Source organism: Enhydra lutris, unplaced genomic scaffold (assembly GCF_002288905.1).
Source record: "Enhydra lutris kenyoni isolate GAN:26980312 unplaced genomic scaffold, ASM228890v2 scaffoldscaffold43, whole genome shotgun sequence".
NCBI lineage: Eukaryota > Metazoa > Chordata > Mammalia > Carnivora > Mustelidae > Enhydra > Enhydra lutris.
In genome coordinates this window covers 1,798,275-1,813,425 of record NW_019154127.1, presented here as the reverse complement: position 1 = coordinate 1,813,425, position 15,151 = coordinate 1,798,275, and the positions used below count along the sequence as shown (strand labels likewise).

At 37.1% G+C, this 15,151-nt stretch overlaps 2 protein-coding genes across 2 annotated transcripts; one reads left to right on the top strand and one right to left on the bottom strand.

Annotated features, from left to right (window-relative positions):
- Positions 1-8,744: 8,744 nt before the first annotated feature.
- LOC111155643 (keratin-associated protein 20-2-like) lies at positions 8,745-8,891 on the bottom strand. Its single transcript, XM_022515917.1, has one exon. It carries the CDS (start codon positions 8,889-8,891, stop codon positions 8,745-8,747), a length of 147 nt encoding a protein of 48 aa, XP_022371625.1.
- Positions 8,892-14,318: 5,427 nt separating this feature from the next.
- Positions 14,319-14,555, top strand: LOC111155659 (keratin-associated protein 6-1-like). The gene has a single exon (XM_022515952.1). The coding sequence runs from the start codon at positions 14,319-14,321 to the stop codon at positions 14,553-14,555; it is 237 nt and encodes a 78-aa protein (XP_022371660.1).
- Positions 14,556-15,151: the final 596 nt, after the last annotated feature.

Below are 15,151 nucleotides of genomic sequence, written 5' to 3'. Positions count from 1 at the left end.
GATTATTTTTCTCCATTTTTCTAATAAACTTCTTCAATCTGACATAAAAATATTGTTTTTTTTCATTTAATATTCATAGCTATGCTTTGAGCTTTTAAAAAATTATTTGTATAAAAGGAAAAAATTGCCTTCTTTAGGGGATATCTTCTTTTTATATTTCTTTTTTTTGTAAGATTTTATTTATTTATTTGACAGAGAGAGAGATAGAGATCACAAGTAGGCAGAGAGGTAGGGGGAAGCAGGCTCCCCGCTGAGCAGAGAGCCTAATGTGGGCTCAATCCCAGGACCCTGAGATCATGACCTGAGCTGAAGGCAGAGGCTTAACCCACTGAGCCACCCAGATGCCCCTTCTTATTATATTTCTAATTCAGTTGCTCCACCAAATCCTTGATTTGTGACATCAAGAAAGTACCATTCTTTGCAGCTATCATTTTCTACTCTGTTTAAGTGGTAATAATGTGTGATGCTGGGTTATTGTTAAGATAAACGAGATAGTATTTGCCAATTTAGTTAAGCATTGCCTGGAAACACTACATATTCCAAGTGCTTTTGCATCAAAATCTCCATCTATTGAAATTTCTTATAAGATATGAGTGTTGGAAGGAAAAATAAAACAAGATAAAAACAGGGAGGCAGGCAAACCATAAGAGACTCTTTACTATAGGAAATAAACTGAGGGTTGCTGGAGGGAAAGTGAGTGGGATCGGATAGATTAAATGGGTGATGGGCATTAAGGAGGGCACTGGTGATGAGCTCAGGGTGTTATATGCAAATGATGAATTATTAAATTCTACCCCTGAAGCTAATGCTACACTATATATTAAGTAATTTGAATCTAAATAAAATCATTTTTTCAGGGACGCCTTGGTGGCTCAGTGGGTTAAAGCCTCTGCCTTTGGCTCAGGTCGTGCTCCCAGGGTCCTGGGATCAAGCCCCACATCATGCTCTCTGCTCAGCAGGGAACCTGCTTCCTCCTCTCTCTCTGACTGCTTCTCTGTCTGTCAAATAAATAAATAAAATCTTAAAATAAAATAAAATCATGTTTAAAAAAATAAATAAAATCATTTTTTCGAAGATTCTACTTATTCATTTGAAAGAGAGAGAGAGGGAGAGCATGAGTTGGGGAGAGGGAGAGGGAGAAACAGACTCCCTGCCGAGCAGGGAACCTGATGTGGGACTCCGTCCCAGGACCCTGGAATCACTACCTGAGCCAAAGGCAGATGCTTAACCTACTGAGCCACCCAGGTGCCCCTAAATAAAATCTTGAAAGAAAAAACAACAGATATGAGTGTTGATGCATGATTCTGGTTTTCTCATCTTTGGTTTGGGCATATGTAAACAAGAAGTGTTTCTTATGCTTGTTCGGCTCATGAGGTAAAGTGGATCAAACCACCCGCAACGTCTTTCCATCTAACAAGTCTTGCTATGATTTCATAAATTATTTTTAAAAGATGACGCCATCTCTAACACCCATTACTTGTTTATGTTTAAAGCTGTTTGGTGGCCTCCTCCACGCTTGTTTGTCCTGAGTCATTTCTTCCCTGTCCGGTGTGTGGTTTCACAGTTGTAGCTGCGGTTGTTTGCTTCTTCCACTGGTGACCGTGTGTGCACACGCACATGTGTGTGTGAGACTCAGGCCTGTAAACTTATCAATTACTTTTTTCTTGAAATGTGATTTTTTGATCTTGGGACATGAATGAGTTCAAGTGTTGTATTTAAGGTGGTGGATAGGCCCCAATTCACAGGGCAGGTTGTTAGGTTCAATTTCAAAATTGTTCACCTCTGGAGAAGGAATTAAGATCCCTGGAAATATCAAACCCCCAAAGAGAGCATATTTTCCTCCATGTACACCTGTGTGAGAACTTGTCTTTCCTCTTTATTTTTGAAGCTTAGAATTTTTCTTTAATATTAAATAGAAATTAGTTGATCTATGCTTGCGCATCTAAAGAAATGGTGGGTTTTACAACTATTTTGGCTTGCTTGGTAAATCATAACAGTTGGACACAAGTGATGCCTTGGATGTAGGGTCACAAGCCAAGACTCTTTTTGGTTATGGTTTTCCATGATTTCCCCCCAACATATCCTTTAATGTCACCCAGAATTGATTAATATTCTTAGCAGCTCTACCACATTGAAATTGACATTAAATGTTACCATTATCATCCCCAAATAAACATCCATTTTTGTACTCACATTGGATGGGCCACTTCTTAAAGTCTTCAAATTATGTAGATCTCTAATTGCAATTGAAATACGTGGACATCTTTTACACTCTACACCATTCCTTATTTGTGTCTCTCTTTTTTACAGTGACAAACCTCTACCTCAACATCATTGTGTTCACCCTATCCAATAGCATACACAAAATACTTCCTAAATTACCACCCTAAAACTTAAAACATAGGTCTGCCTCTTACTGTCTCATAACATTTGACAAATTGTGGACTCTCTTGGAAATTGGTGTTCTTATAAAATGTTAGGTATAACAATAAAACCAGCCTTCTTTTTTTTTTAATTTTATTTTTTATAAACATATAATATATTTTTATCCCCAGGGGTACAGGTCTGTGGATCGCCAGGTTTACACACTTCACAGCACTCACCATACCACATACCCTCCCCAATGTCCATAATCCCACCCCTCATCTCCCAACCCCCCTCCCCCCATTAACCCTCAGTTTGTTTTGTGAGATTAAGAGTCACTTATGAAAACCAGCCTTCTTGAATTGCTCTGAGAATGTTCATATCAAGTAAATGTAACTTTTTACTATTTCATGCATGGCTTATTTTCTGATTCTTTGCATATGAAAGAGTTATTTTTTGTCATACTTGTTCTATGCTGCTTATGTAATTCATATTCCAAAGCTCTGTGTAATAATATGCATTTATAATCTAAATAATAGTAAGTAACATTTTTTGGCTGTTTATCATAGGATAATCACTTGCCAAGTCCTTTATGCACATTATCCTACATAAGCCCCAGAACAACTTTACAATGTATTAAAATTACCCTGTTTTATAGCTGAATAAAAGAGGAATGAGTTAATTTTCTCACTGGCAGTTTTAATGTGGCAAAGAGATGTCTCATAATTACCTATTTGTTGTCTCTGTGCATGTGAATATAAAACATTGTTGGTTTTTCCTGCCTAGATAATTACAAGGACCTTATTCCCCCCACTAAATGCAAAAGAATCTCCTGGGATAAATTTAGTTACTAGTACCATTTATTATTGACTAATATAAAATTAATATATTGATGATCAAGTTTATTTTTAACTCTTTTTCCCCATGACTTTCTTCCTTCATCCTTTACTTTCTAACTGCCAGTTAAATTATGAAATTCCAATGCTCTTTTGTGAGACATCTAGAATCTTTGGTGTACATGACTTTCTCTACTTGGCACAATTGTTGTCTTGGCCTAAGAGCTTTTGCTCCAAATTTTAGGGAAGCCTGTCAGTCTCTTTCTCTATCTCAGCTTATGTTAAATTTTCTATCTTCAGTAGAGGCTGCACATTTCTCATGACAAATATATATTTCTCCTTTTTGGATTTGCTATTTGCTTGTATGGTTATAATAGCATTATCCATCTCATGTCTCTTAAACATTGAATTTTAGAATTAAAAAAAATCTTTTAAAGTGTTCTCCTTTCTTTTGCAATAGTGCTATTTTGATGGATGAGCTTATTCTGAATCCTTAGATCAATTCTTTGATTTTTGATAACATGTTTTTTTTTCCCAAATGGTTTTATCCTTCAAAAGAATAATCTACATACCCAGTACTTAGGCTTGGTACTTGTTCCATAAGAATTTATGTGTGTTCATATGCAAATCTTTCATACACAGACAACTATAAAGGAAGATGTTTAGATTTTTAATTTTATTTAGCTTATTTACAATAGTCACTATTCTTTTTTAAAAAGATTTATTTATTTTAGAGAGAGAGAGAGTGAGAAAGAGCATGGGGAGAGGTAAAGAGGGAGGAACGGAGACTCAAGCTGGCTCAACACAGAGCCCAAAGAGGGGCTTGATCCCATGACCCTGTAATCATGACCTGACCCCAAATCAAGGTCAGATCCCTAACTGACAGAGCTGCCCAGGCACCCCAGCAATATCTATTACTTTTAAGGAAGACCTTATGGTGCAGGCAAGTGGAGGTAATCATTTCTAACACTGTATATTCTATTGCTATGTTTATTGTGAGGCTGTCTTACCGATCTATGCTAGACGTTGGTGATGTTCTACTTCAGATTCTTTCTATCTTCTCCCTAGGTGAGTTTTTCTTTTCCTTTCTAATATATAGAATTTTAATCTATTTACTTTTTCTCTCATTCAGTCTTGCCAAATAGCATGAAGAAATACTCTCAACATTCTTGCAAATAGATGACAATACTTGCATATTTACAGTAACTTCTATTAGTTTCTTGCAGCATTACAGATATTTTACAGCATTATTATCATAGTCCCTTCTTTTCTGAAGATATTTAGAACTTGGTGAATTGAAGTTATTTATGATTATATTTTTGATCCTAAGGTCAATATAAATGCTATATTCTCTTTTGATTGCATATTTAATATATACACTTTATAGCAATGTTCAATCAGTCACGGTTGCTTATGGTCAACAGCAGAACAAATATCAGTTAGTGAATAAATAAAGGAGTTAGCAGTCTCAGATTTTCTGGAAAGGTTATGCAGCCCAGGAAAAATGAAATAGCAATTTTTAACATCCCATTATGGGGGTTCTAGGAATACATCACTGTGCCACTTCTTGAGTAAAGGCATTGCAGTTGTAAGAAATGAAGTTTGGAAATAATTATCAGAAATTCTATGCCTTCCCCTCCTTATATGTTATATATTTGCCATTATTCTCAATGTATGATGATTCCTTCCATTATCCACTTGCCCACAGTTCTCCCTCCTGAATTTGGGCTCCAATGAGAAAGTGTGCTACAGTGTTACAGGACATATCTATCTATCTGTCCATTGATCCATCTATCATCTAACTATCCAACTAATTTCTTTCTAAAGGGATATATTTCCAATCTCTTTTTGAGGGACTTTGATAATTTATCAGAGTAGCTAAATACTAGGAAAAGAGAATATCTAAATTTTTAGAGTGCTATTGTCATAGGATCAGAGCTCATGTTTGTATAGAGACCCTGAATACAGGAATTACCTCTTATTAGGTTGAAGGACCACAAAGACTAAATGTCAGTCAGAGTTTTGGCCCAAATATGTCTCAAAATGGGATTAATGGCCCCATAAACCCAGTGTGTAGTAATTTCTGCAGTCTTGTGGGCATAAATAACATAGGTATACATAGAAGCTAACTAAATCTTTACAAGGTTCCCTCACCAGTAAAAAACAGTGGAAATGTTCAAATGGAAGACCTTGAAGAAATATTTAGAAATAGAGAAAAGAGCATTTATTATAGGAATTGTCTCACACAATTATGGAGGTTGAAATGTCCTACAGTCTGCCATATACAAGCTGGAGAACAAAGAAAGCCAGTGGTATAATTCAGTCTGAGTCTGGAGGCCTTGAGAACCAGTAGCACCAATGTCTGGGGTCAGAAGAGGGGTGTATTGATTCAGGAAGAAAAAAAATTGCCCCCATTCTGCTCTTTTTTTGGTTCTATTTATGTCCTCAACAGATTGAAAGGTGCCCATTCAGATTGGTGAGGGTGACCTTCCCTATTTAGTTTATGAACTCATCTCATCCAGAACCATTCTCACAGACACATCCAGAAATAATGTTTTACTAGTTATCTGGGCATCCATTAGCCTAGTCAAGTTAACACATAAAATGAACCATCACAGCATAGAATAACAGATTATTGCCACCACTAAAGACTTAAAGGATGTAGGAATTGTGATACCCATCATATACACATTTGATTCATTGTTGTTCCTCCTGCAGAATTCAGTTTTTGGCAAACCCCCATGTGCAAGTTGCAGCACAGATTGCTAGGTTTCTGGAGCAAAGCCATATTGCAGCAGAATATATTCACAGCTCAAAAAGAAGCTCCTGGCATACTAATAGACCCAAGCAGAGACTGAACATCTGTCACTAGGTAACATCAAATGATGATGGTGCTGACCTTCGTGACTGGGTACTCTCAGATCCACCAAGCTATAAATTCTGGTAGACTTAGCAGCAGGAATCTAATGTTAAGTGACAATATAGATTCAGAGTCAGTTGGAGCAGGTGCAAAGGTCATGAATGATTTGAACTTGTTATCTCTCTAAAAGCTTATCTAGCCCAAAGTCTACCTCTAACCCTAAAGCCTTTTGGTAAGCTCACTGTTATAGCCCAATGGGGCTGTTCCAATGACTAAAGGGCAGAGCAAGAATACACCAGGTATGGTTCATGGATGGGTCTTCTTAATATGTTGGAATTCGCCTGAAAATGGACTTTTGTTGCACTAAGAATTGCTCTGAGAAAGAATAGTAGGGGGGGGAAATATTCCCAGTAGGCAGAACTTTCATGAACTTTCATGCAGTATACTCAATTTTACGTGGAGGGAGATGTGGTCTGAAGTAAGAAGATACAAAGACATCTGGAAAGTTATTATTAGTTTGGCTAGTTTGTCAGGGGTCAAAAAGAGTAGGTTTAAACAAAGAAATCTGAAGAGGAATTGTGTAGATGGACATATCAGAGTGGATACAATTATGTAGATATTTGAGTCTGATGTCAGTTTCACCATAGTGCAACTACATCAGAGAAGACTGTACTAAACAACCAGGAGGACAGTGACTCAGCTAGGAAATGTCTAACAGCTTTTGTTACCTGCAATACCAGCACATGTTCAAGGGGGCTCAGAAATAGAATTACTGTACTGCCAGATGGGTTTCCTTTTACAAAATGGATTGGAGTTGGAATATCTAATCAGCAAGCCCCAGAGTATTTCACTGAGCCCTTAATGGAGCACCACACTTAGAGGATTCCAACCAGGTCTTGATGGCAAATTGATTTTTATCAGACTCCTTCCATATAGATGGAAGTTGCTATTTAATAGGAATGATAGATATTCAGGTATGAGTTTGCCTTTACTGTCCACAGGGTCATGACCATCACCAGATATGTGGTGGCTTATTTATCATCACAGGGTCCCACATAACATTGCTGTGGACTGAGAAGAAGATGAAATAATTTTCTTCTGAGAAGAAAATGAAATAATGCACCCGTGGTTATGAGATCTGTTCATCTTAACATATGTCACAGCAACCAGTTGAAATGGCTTCTTTTTTTTTTTAAACAGGTAACTGTATTTTATTTTTTATTTCTTTTCAGCGTAACAGAATTCATTGTTTTTGCACTACACCCAGTGCTCCATGCAATGTGTGCCCTCCATAATAACCACCACCAGGCTCCCCCAACCTCCCACCCCCTGCCCCTTTAAAACCCTCAGGTTGTTTTTCAGAGTCCATAGTCTCTCATGGTTCATCTCCCCCTCCAATTTCCCTCAAATGGCTTCTTAAAATGCAGCTAATGAAGGATCAAAGGATTATACTCTGTGAGATTTGGTATTGTTTCTACAATGTAGACTATATATATATATATTTTTACCAATGTCGCCCTGTCCCTAATATGTAGAATATAGAGATCTGAGGAAAAACAAAACAAAACAAAACAAACAAACCTGTTGAAGAAAACTTCTCTCTCACCATCGCTCCCTGGGACCCACTTAATAAATCGCTATAGCGTTTTTGCCTACCTGATAAGAGTGAGCTCCGCAGACCAGTAGATCAGCAGAGAAATTAATTACAGTATTGATTACTGTGAAGAGATACAGTTCTACTGTATAGTGGGAGTCTGAAGAGACATGTCAGAAATTCATAGGATTTGTTGGGGTTGCTTCTATTCCCAAAGGACTGTTGTATAAAGGCACAAGAACTAAGAGGAGGGCTAAGACTTCTCAGGGATACAGTTTTAGCTACCTAGACCAGCAGCGGAAGCAACAAACTATGAGGGCAATGTAAAATGGGTAACACAGGACAGAGATGGTCATTGTCAATTACTGCTTAGAAACCAATTTGTAGCTGAAAAGAGACATTAGCTTGTCCAACTAATCTTCTCTGCTGTTTAATTTGGTTTTGTTTTTGAGACTTCAGGACCAGCTATTGTCTTTAAGAAGTGGTGATAGAAGAGATTGAACATAACATGAGTTGTGCCTGCACCTGAATGGGACAAAGAGTAAACTCTAGAAGATGCTTGTTGGTGCCTCATCAGTAAACACTCTGTATCCATTTCAGTCACGCTCATGCTTTCCTCTTGCAAGCTGTTCAAGTTCTCAGAACAATGCCTTTGTCCTTTCAAGTGCCAATGAGTTCATGTCTTTGGAGCAGACTTTAGCAAACAGAAAAATAGCAGCTATGCAGACACACACACACACACACACACACACACACACACTTACACTCAGAAGTGATGAAGGTAAATGAATATATGTAAAAAATACTATACACTTGCAAATGAACTTACATTTAATGAAAAATAAATAATAAATAAAATCAGAATTTTCCCAAGATTGTATTTGTGCACATATACCAAAATGAATGTATATTTTTACCCCACGGAATCATTGGATATTCTAGATAGTTCATGAGTTGGTGACTCTTTTATCGTAGGTGGCCTAGGATTTTAGATATTAGTGTTAGAATAGAAAAATAGTACTAATATAATAGAGAATCTTTATATAAATAACAACAGGAACTATCCCAGGGATCAGCAAACTAGAACAGCTCAGTAGAAGCCAGAACACCAGTATCTTCCAAAGCAGCATGGACGGTAGCAGGCATGACCATAGCCATCCCAGCCGCAGCCATAGCCATGACCCAGGCCACTGTAGCCGTAGCCCAGGCCGCCATAATAGTTGCCATAGTAGCACATGGTGTCAGGAGTGGAGGCTTCAGTTGAGGAGCAGAATCAGTTCCTTGAGTTTGGATTTCATAATCTGCACAGGGCCTTTTATACAACCTGAGTGGTATGTGGGAAGACCACTAGCAGGATAGACTCATCTCCAAACAGATGGACATTTTTAAAAAAAAAATCTGAAGAATTCTTCATAACCAATGTATTCAGGACTCTGTTGCTGTAGTGTCATGTGGCACTAAAACAAAACCCATCTCCTAATTACAGTGTTTGGTTACTTAAGAACCCAGCTTCCATGAGAGCTTACGAACAATGCAAACCTCATCTGTATTTGTTATTTTTATTATGATTGTTTTTGATTTGATTTGAATTTTTTGAAATTTTTATTTAAATTCCAGTTACTTAACATACAGTGTAGTATGAATTTTAGGCATACAATATAACGATTCCACTCTTCCATACATTGCCGGGTGCTCATCACAACTGTGCTCCTTAATTTCCATCACTTGTTTCCCCCACTTTCCCTCTGGTAATCACTGATTTGATTTCTTAAAGATATGATAGGAAATTCCTTTTTTTAAACTTTATTGAAGAATAATGGACAAATATAATGATATACATTTCAAGTGTACAGCATGATGATTTGATGTACATATTCATTGTGGAATGATTACGAAGATCAAGATAGCTAGTAGAACTTCCATCACCTTACATCGTTAACTCTTTTTAAGTGTGTGGTAATGACACTGCTATGGAAACATAAAGATGAATGGAAACACTAGTAGTTTAAGCAAAGCTTGATTTTAAGCTGAATAAATTTTTACTTTTTTAAATTCTTGAAGCCTCCCTCTCCCTTTCACTTGTTTTTCTGAGACTCCTTTGTTTCAGAAACTTCCTGTTGATACTGACATTTCACTGACCCTGATGTATACTTAGTAAGGTGACTAAGATGGCCAGCACCAGCGGAGTCAGGAAACCACCTCGAAGTCATGATGTGCACAGCTGGTACAGTACCTACCAGATTCCTATGGACACCACCCAGGTCCTGTATTTTCCTACAAAACCCCTCAGCCTGTTAACCAAGTGGGTCTGCAGTTTTGAAGGCATTAGTCTGCTACAGCCTCTTTTGCCTGGCAAAGTAATAAAACTATTGTTTTTCTTATTAGTTTTTAAAGATTTTATTTATTTATTTGAGAGAGAGAGCATGGACGGGGCGGGAGTGGGGCGAGCAGAGGGAGATGGAAGAGCAGATTCCCGGCTGAGCAGGGGGCTCAAGGCGGGGTTTCATCTCAGGACCCTGAAATCAGGACCTAAGCCAAAAGCAGATACTTAACCAACGGAGACACCCAGGTGTCCCCTGTTGCTCCTCTTAATCCCCAAACTCTGTCTTCATGTTTTATTTCAGCTCTGGAACACAGAGGTTAGTTTTCAAAAACAGTAAGAGTGTATAAGATCTTCTCTCAACAACTTTAAAGCATACAACTGTTATTAACTATAGTCACCATGTTGTACAATAGTTCCTCAGAACTTAAAAATGAAACTTGTACCCCTTGAACATCACCCCATTTCCCTCTTTTTGCAGCCTCTAGCCAATGCCATTCTATTGTCTGTTTCTATGAAATTGCCTTTTGTTTTTGTTTTAGCTTCCACACATGAGTGATACCATACAGTATTTATTTTTCTCTGTCTGGCTTATCTCACTTAGCATAATGCCCTCCAGGCTGATCTATGTTTCTGCAAATGGCAGAGTTGTCTTCTTTTTTTATGGCTCAGTTTGTGCCATTTGTCTACATGGGCCTTTGACATTGAGAGGAAATATGTATTCTACCAGAAATCTTAGTTTAGAAAGCTATTCTACTTTGTTGATTTTTTTTTTTCATTTTTTCCCTTATTATTTTTTTGTGTGTGACACAATAGCAAATAAACTCTGAAATAAATATATTAAATTCTGATAATACTTGAAAAACAATAAAAGTCAAAGGGTTGAATAAGGTTATTTGTTACTTGGGGGAGTAAATCTTGTTTATTTATTTTTAATTATTTTGTTTTTAAAAAGATTTATTTATTTATTTATTTATTTAATTTGAGAGAGAGAGAGAAAGACAGAAAGAGAAAAAGCATGTGAGTGGGGGGGCAGAGGGAGAGAGGGGAGGGAGAAGCAAACTCCCCAGTGAGCAGGGAGCCCAATCCCAGGACTCTGAGATCATGACCTGAGCTGAAGACAGACGCTTAACCAACTTAGCTACCAAGGTGCCCCTGGGGGAGTTATTTTTAATTTGAGTGGTCACAAAAGAATTTGAGGAGATGGCACTTTCACTGAAACCTGAATAAAGAGAAGGATTCAACCATTCCCACTGCTGCAATTTCCAGATAAAGGGGTCAGCTGTACATTGGCAAAGGTCTTAAGGAGAGATATAACTTGGTCTGAGATGCTGAAGAGTCACTGTGTTTGGAATATGGAAAATGAGAAAGAAAACGGTAGGAGATGATGTCAAAGAGGATAGTTTATTGCTGGATATTCTAAATGTAATGGGAAGCTTATGTAGTCATGCTCCAGGGAAAGGGTGTAATTTAATTTTTCTTGAGCCATGAGATTGAGATATTAGAAGAGAATACATTTGGTGTTATGAGGGGGTCATGGACTGTTTGTGGCTAATATTACATTTCTGATGACTATTTAAGATAACAATTGAATTATCAGGTAGACAGTTGACTAGACATCTATAAAAAGGGTGAAGATAAAGAACATAGGAAGGTCAAAAACAATGCTGTAAGATTGAAGTCAAATTATGGAGAAGATAATACAAAAATTCCTGGAAAGATGATGTTGGAGGCAAAGTAAGCAAGTACAGTGTATTGCATTCAGAGAGAGAGAATCTGTCAAGAAAGAAGAATTCAACTGACCTGAATTTTCAGAGCTCTGATGAAATGAATACAAAGAAACAAACCATATTTGGATTTGTCAAGACATGAAAGGTGCACCTCAGTGGAGTGGTGGGTCAACAGTCTAAATGTTTGAGGGAACAGAACATGAGACAATGGAAGCAGTAATCTTATAAATACATTTTTGAAATTTCTATGAAGAGGAATAGTGAATTAAGGAGTTACCTTGGGAAACTCATGGGAATTATCTTGGGGAAATATTTGTTTAATGTTTGCTTTGTTTTCCATGAGAGATAGTTAGCATTAATCATATTTCAGAGCATTAGGGAGCAATACTTAAAAAAAGAAAAAGAAAAAAAGAATACTATGGTATATACATAGACAGAGCATGGAAGATTTTTAGGGCCGTGAGGCTCTTCTATATGATACCACAATGGTGGCTACATGTCATTACACATTTGTCAAACACCACAGAATGTATAACAACAAGAGTGAACCCTAATTTAAACTATAGACTTAGGGTGATAATAATGTGTCAATATAGGTCCGTCAGTTGTAATAAATGTACCATTCTGGTTCCAGATGTTGATAGTTATGGGATAGAGGGGACCATCCAAAATCATCTTAACTATTTGCAAAACTTGTTAAATAATTATTTTGTTAACTAATAGATTTTAGTCATACACCTTTCTGGTCCATGAATTTATTCAATGTATAGGACTTAAGTCTAAAAAAAATGATAATCACATTATTTCAACTAGTGTTTATTAAAAAATTATTCTCAGTTGAATGATAAGTGATTGATGAAATCTAAAGTATGATAATTTGAAACAAGTATCTGATGTAGTTGAGATTTTCTAATAGTTATTATCTCAGTGAAGGAGGGAATGAAATGATCTGCAACCATCATAATGTCTTTAGTTTGTGGAAATATACTTATCAATAAAAATAAATAGAAAATACATTAAAATACATGATAAATGGATAAGTGATTGTGTTTAACCTGATTATTCATATAAAAACGTTGCTCTGTTCTATTTAGAGGCTATTTTCATTTGACTAATTTGAATTACTTATCAAAGCAGATGAACAGAATGAATTACAAAGATCTTGGGTACTGAATTCCAGGGGAAGGTAAACTGAAGTTTGAATGGTTTCCAGTCTTGAACCCTCTTCACTATTGGATAACCCAACCTTAACACTCTTTGGTTATACTTTAAGGTTAATGAAGAGATATTTGCTAAAAGTCTTAAAACACAGAACATCATTGTATTGTGACCACTTTGGTCATTGATTATGGATTTATATGCATAATCATACCTTCTTCCTGACTCTTCCCAAAGACATAAAATCTATCTGTTTTCAGACAATAACAAGATTCTCTTGGCTTTTCTGTATCCCCTAGTAGCCTAGATTACCATCCAGTGAAAAGAATGAAGTAAAAAAAAATATCAATGATTATTTAGGAGAGTTCCTTGTGCCTGATTAAAAATAGACTACTTATTTAACATTGTATGCCTTTATAAATGAACTTTTCTTTTTATCATGGGAAAAATAACTATCTGAAATTTAAAAAATATCAGTCAGAATATCAGCTGATAATTATATATCCCCAAATGTGAACAGATATCCCTGTTGACCAGTGAGCTATTACAAAAAAAAAAAAAAAATGGGAAGCACTGACATTTCAGATACAGTAAAGCCCATAAGCATGTAACTGGCAAAAATTATTAAATTTTCAAAGTTAAAAATGGTATCAATTGAAAATGGCAATTGATACATGTCTCAGTAAAATGAGATCCATTATTATCACTCTCTCTGGCGGTAGGTTCTGATCAGAAATTGCAATCCATAGGATAAACTATTTTTAGTGTCCTGAAGAAGAATTAGGCATAAAGAATTAAAAAAAAAACAATTTGTATAAGTAAAAAACCAGAAATGCAGTTGGCTCAGGGTAGTTCTTCAAGACATGTGAATAAGTTGGCTCTTTCTGAATTGTATTACAGAGATGAATTGACTTTGCGATTTTCTGTGACACATCCTTTTGAAGGTGGAGAGACAGCTGAAACACTGAAGAGGGAAAAGTGTTTTGAAACAAAGTAGAGGCAAGACTCATTGGTCAAAAATGTGTGCTATTAGTTTTTGGAAAGACAGGGAGAAGACTATAGGTTTTATTTTGTGCCAAGAGCAAGTCAAAATTGGCCTGCTGCAAATGCCATTTCTTGAAATGATGCATGTTTATTGAGATTAAAATGAGATTTGGTGTAATGCAGGGATTTGGGTGTATGACTATCTCCTGTCATTACTGACACTGAATTGTTTTGGGGGAGTCCCGAGTCACCAAATAAAATAAATTTCTTTAATTCCTCTGAGGTTTTATCTTATGGTTAAGAAACAACAAACTAATTAGATTAGTCATAAGATTAGCCAGTGGCATGACTCCTGTGGTGGATCCCACCCACATTGAGGGTATATAAAAAGTCTCTGCAGGGGAATTGTCCACACTGAAGTGACACTTCTCCTCTCCTCCTCTACTCAAGGACAACCTCAACAACCAACACCATGTGTGGCAGCTACTACGGAGGTTGTGGCTATGGAGGCTGTGGTTACGGAGGCTGTGGCTATGGAGGCTGTGGCTACGGAGGCCTGGGCTATGGCTATGGCTCCAGCTATGGCTGTGGCTTCCGCAGACTGGGCTGTGGCTATGGCTGTGGCTACGGCTATGGGTCTCGCTCCCTCTGTGGCTGTGGCTATGGCTGTAGCTCTGGCTACCGCTCTGGCTTTGGCTGCTACTATTGAGGTTGCCCTGGGAGACTTTTCTCTCCCACACATGTAACATCATGATTTACCTGTCCTGAATCCCACGCCCTGTGTTCCTACACAAGGTTGAGATAATTCTGATTTGTGGAATGGGGTGGTCCCTGTCTGGATCTAAAACCCATAATTATTTATTCCCAACCTTTGCTTCATGAAAAGCCAGAATGTGATAATTCATCCTGTGAACTCACTTACGTACTTCTACCTAGTCATTGATCCTGCCTTGATAATTTTCATGCATCATTCTGTTTCCCAGTGTTCCTTAATAAACTTGGCTATCCTGAAATAAAAATCTTGGTTTCCTTTCTATTTATTACAAGTAATAGGGTTTATTTTATTTACTTATTTTAAAGAATTATTTATTTGAGAGAGAAAGAGAGAGAGAGTGTGCTTATAAGCAAAAGAGTTGGGGGTAGGGAGAGAAGGAGAAGGAATCCTCAAGCAGATTTCCTGCTGAGCCCAGATTAGATTATATATTAGAGAATAGATTCCCAGCTCTATTCCAGGACCCTGAGATCATGACATGAGCTGAAATAAACAATTGGAGGCTTAACCAACTGAGCCACCCAGGCTTCCCA

Bases quoted from the DNA above. Each gene is read 5' to 3' on its own strand.
- LOC111155659 (XM_022515952.1), top strand. From the start codon at position 14,319: ATGTGTGGCAGCTACTACGGAGGTTGTGGCTATGGAGGCTGTGGTTAC.
- LOC111155643 (XM_022515917.1), bottom strand. From the start codon at position 8,891: ATGTGCTACTATGGCAACTATTATGGCGGCCTGGGCTACGGCTACAGT.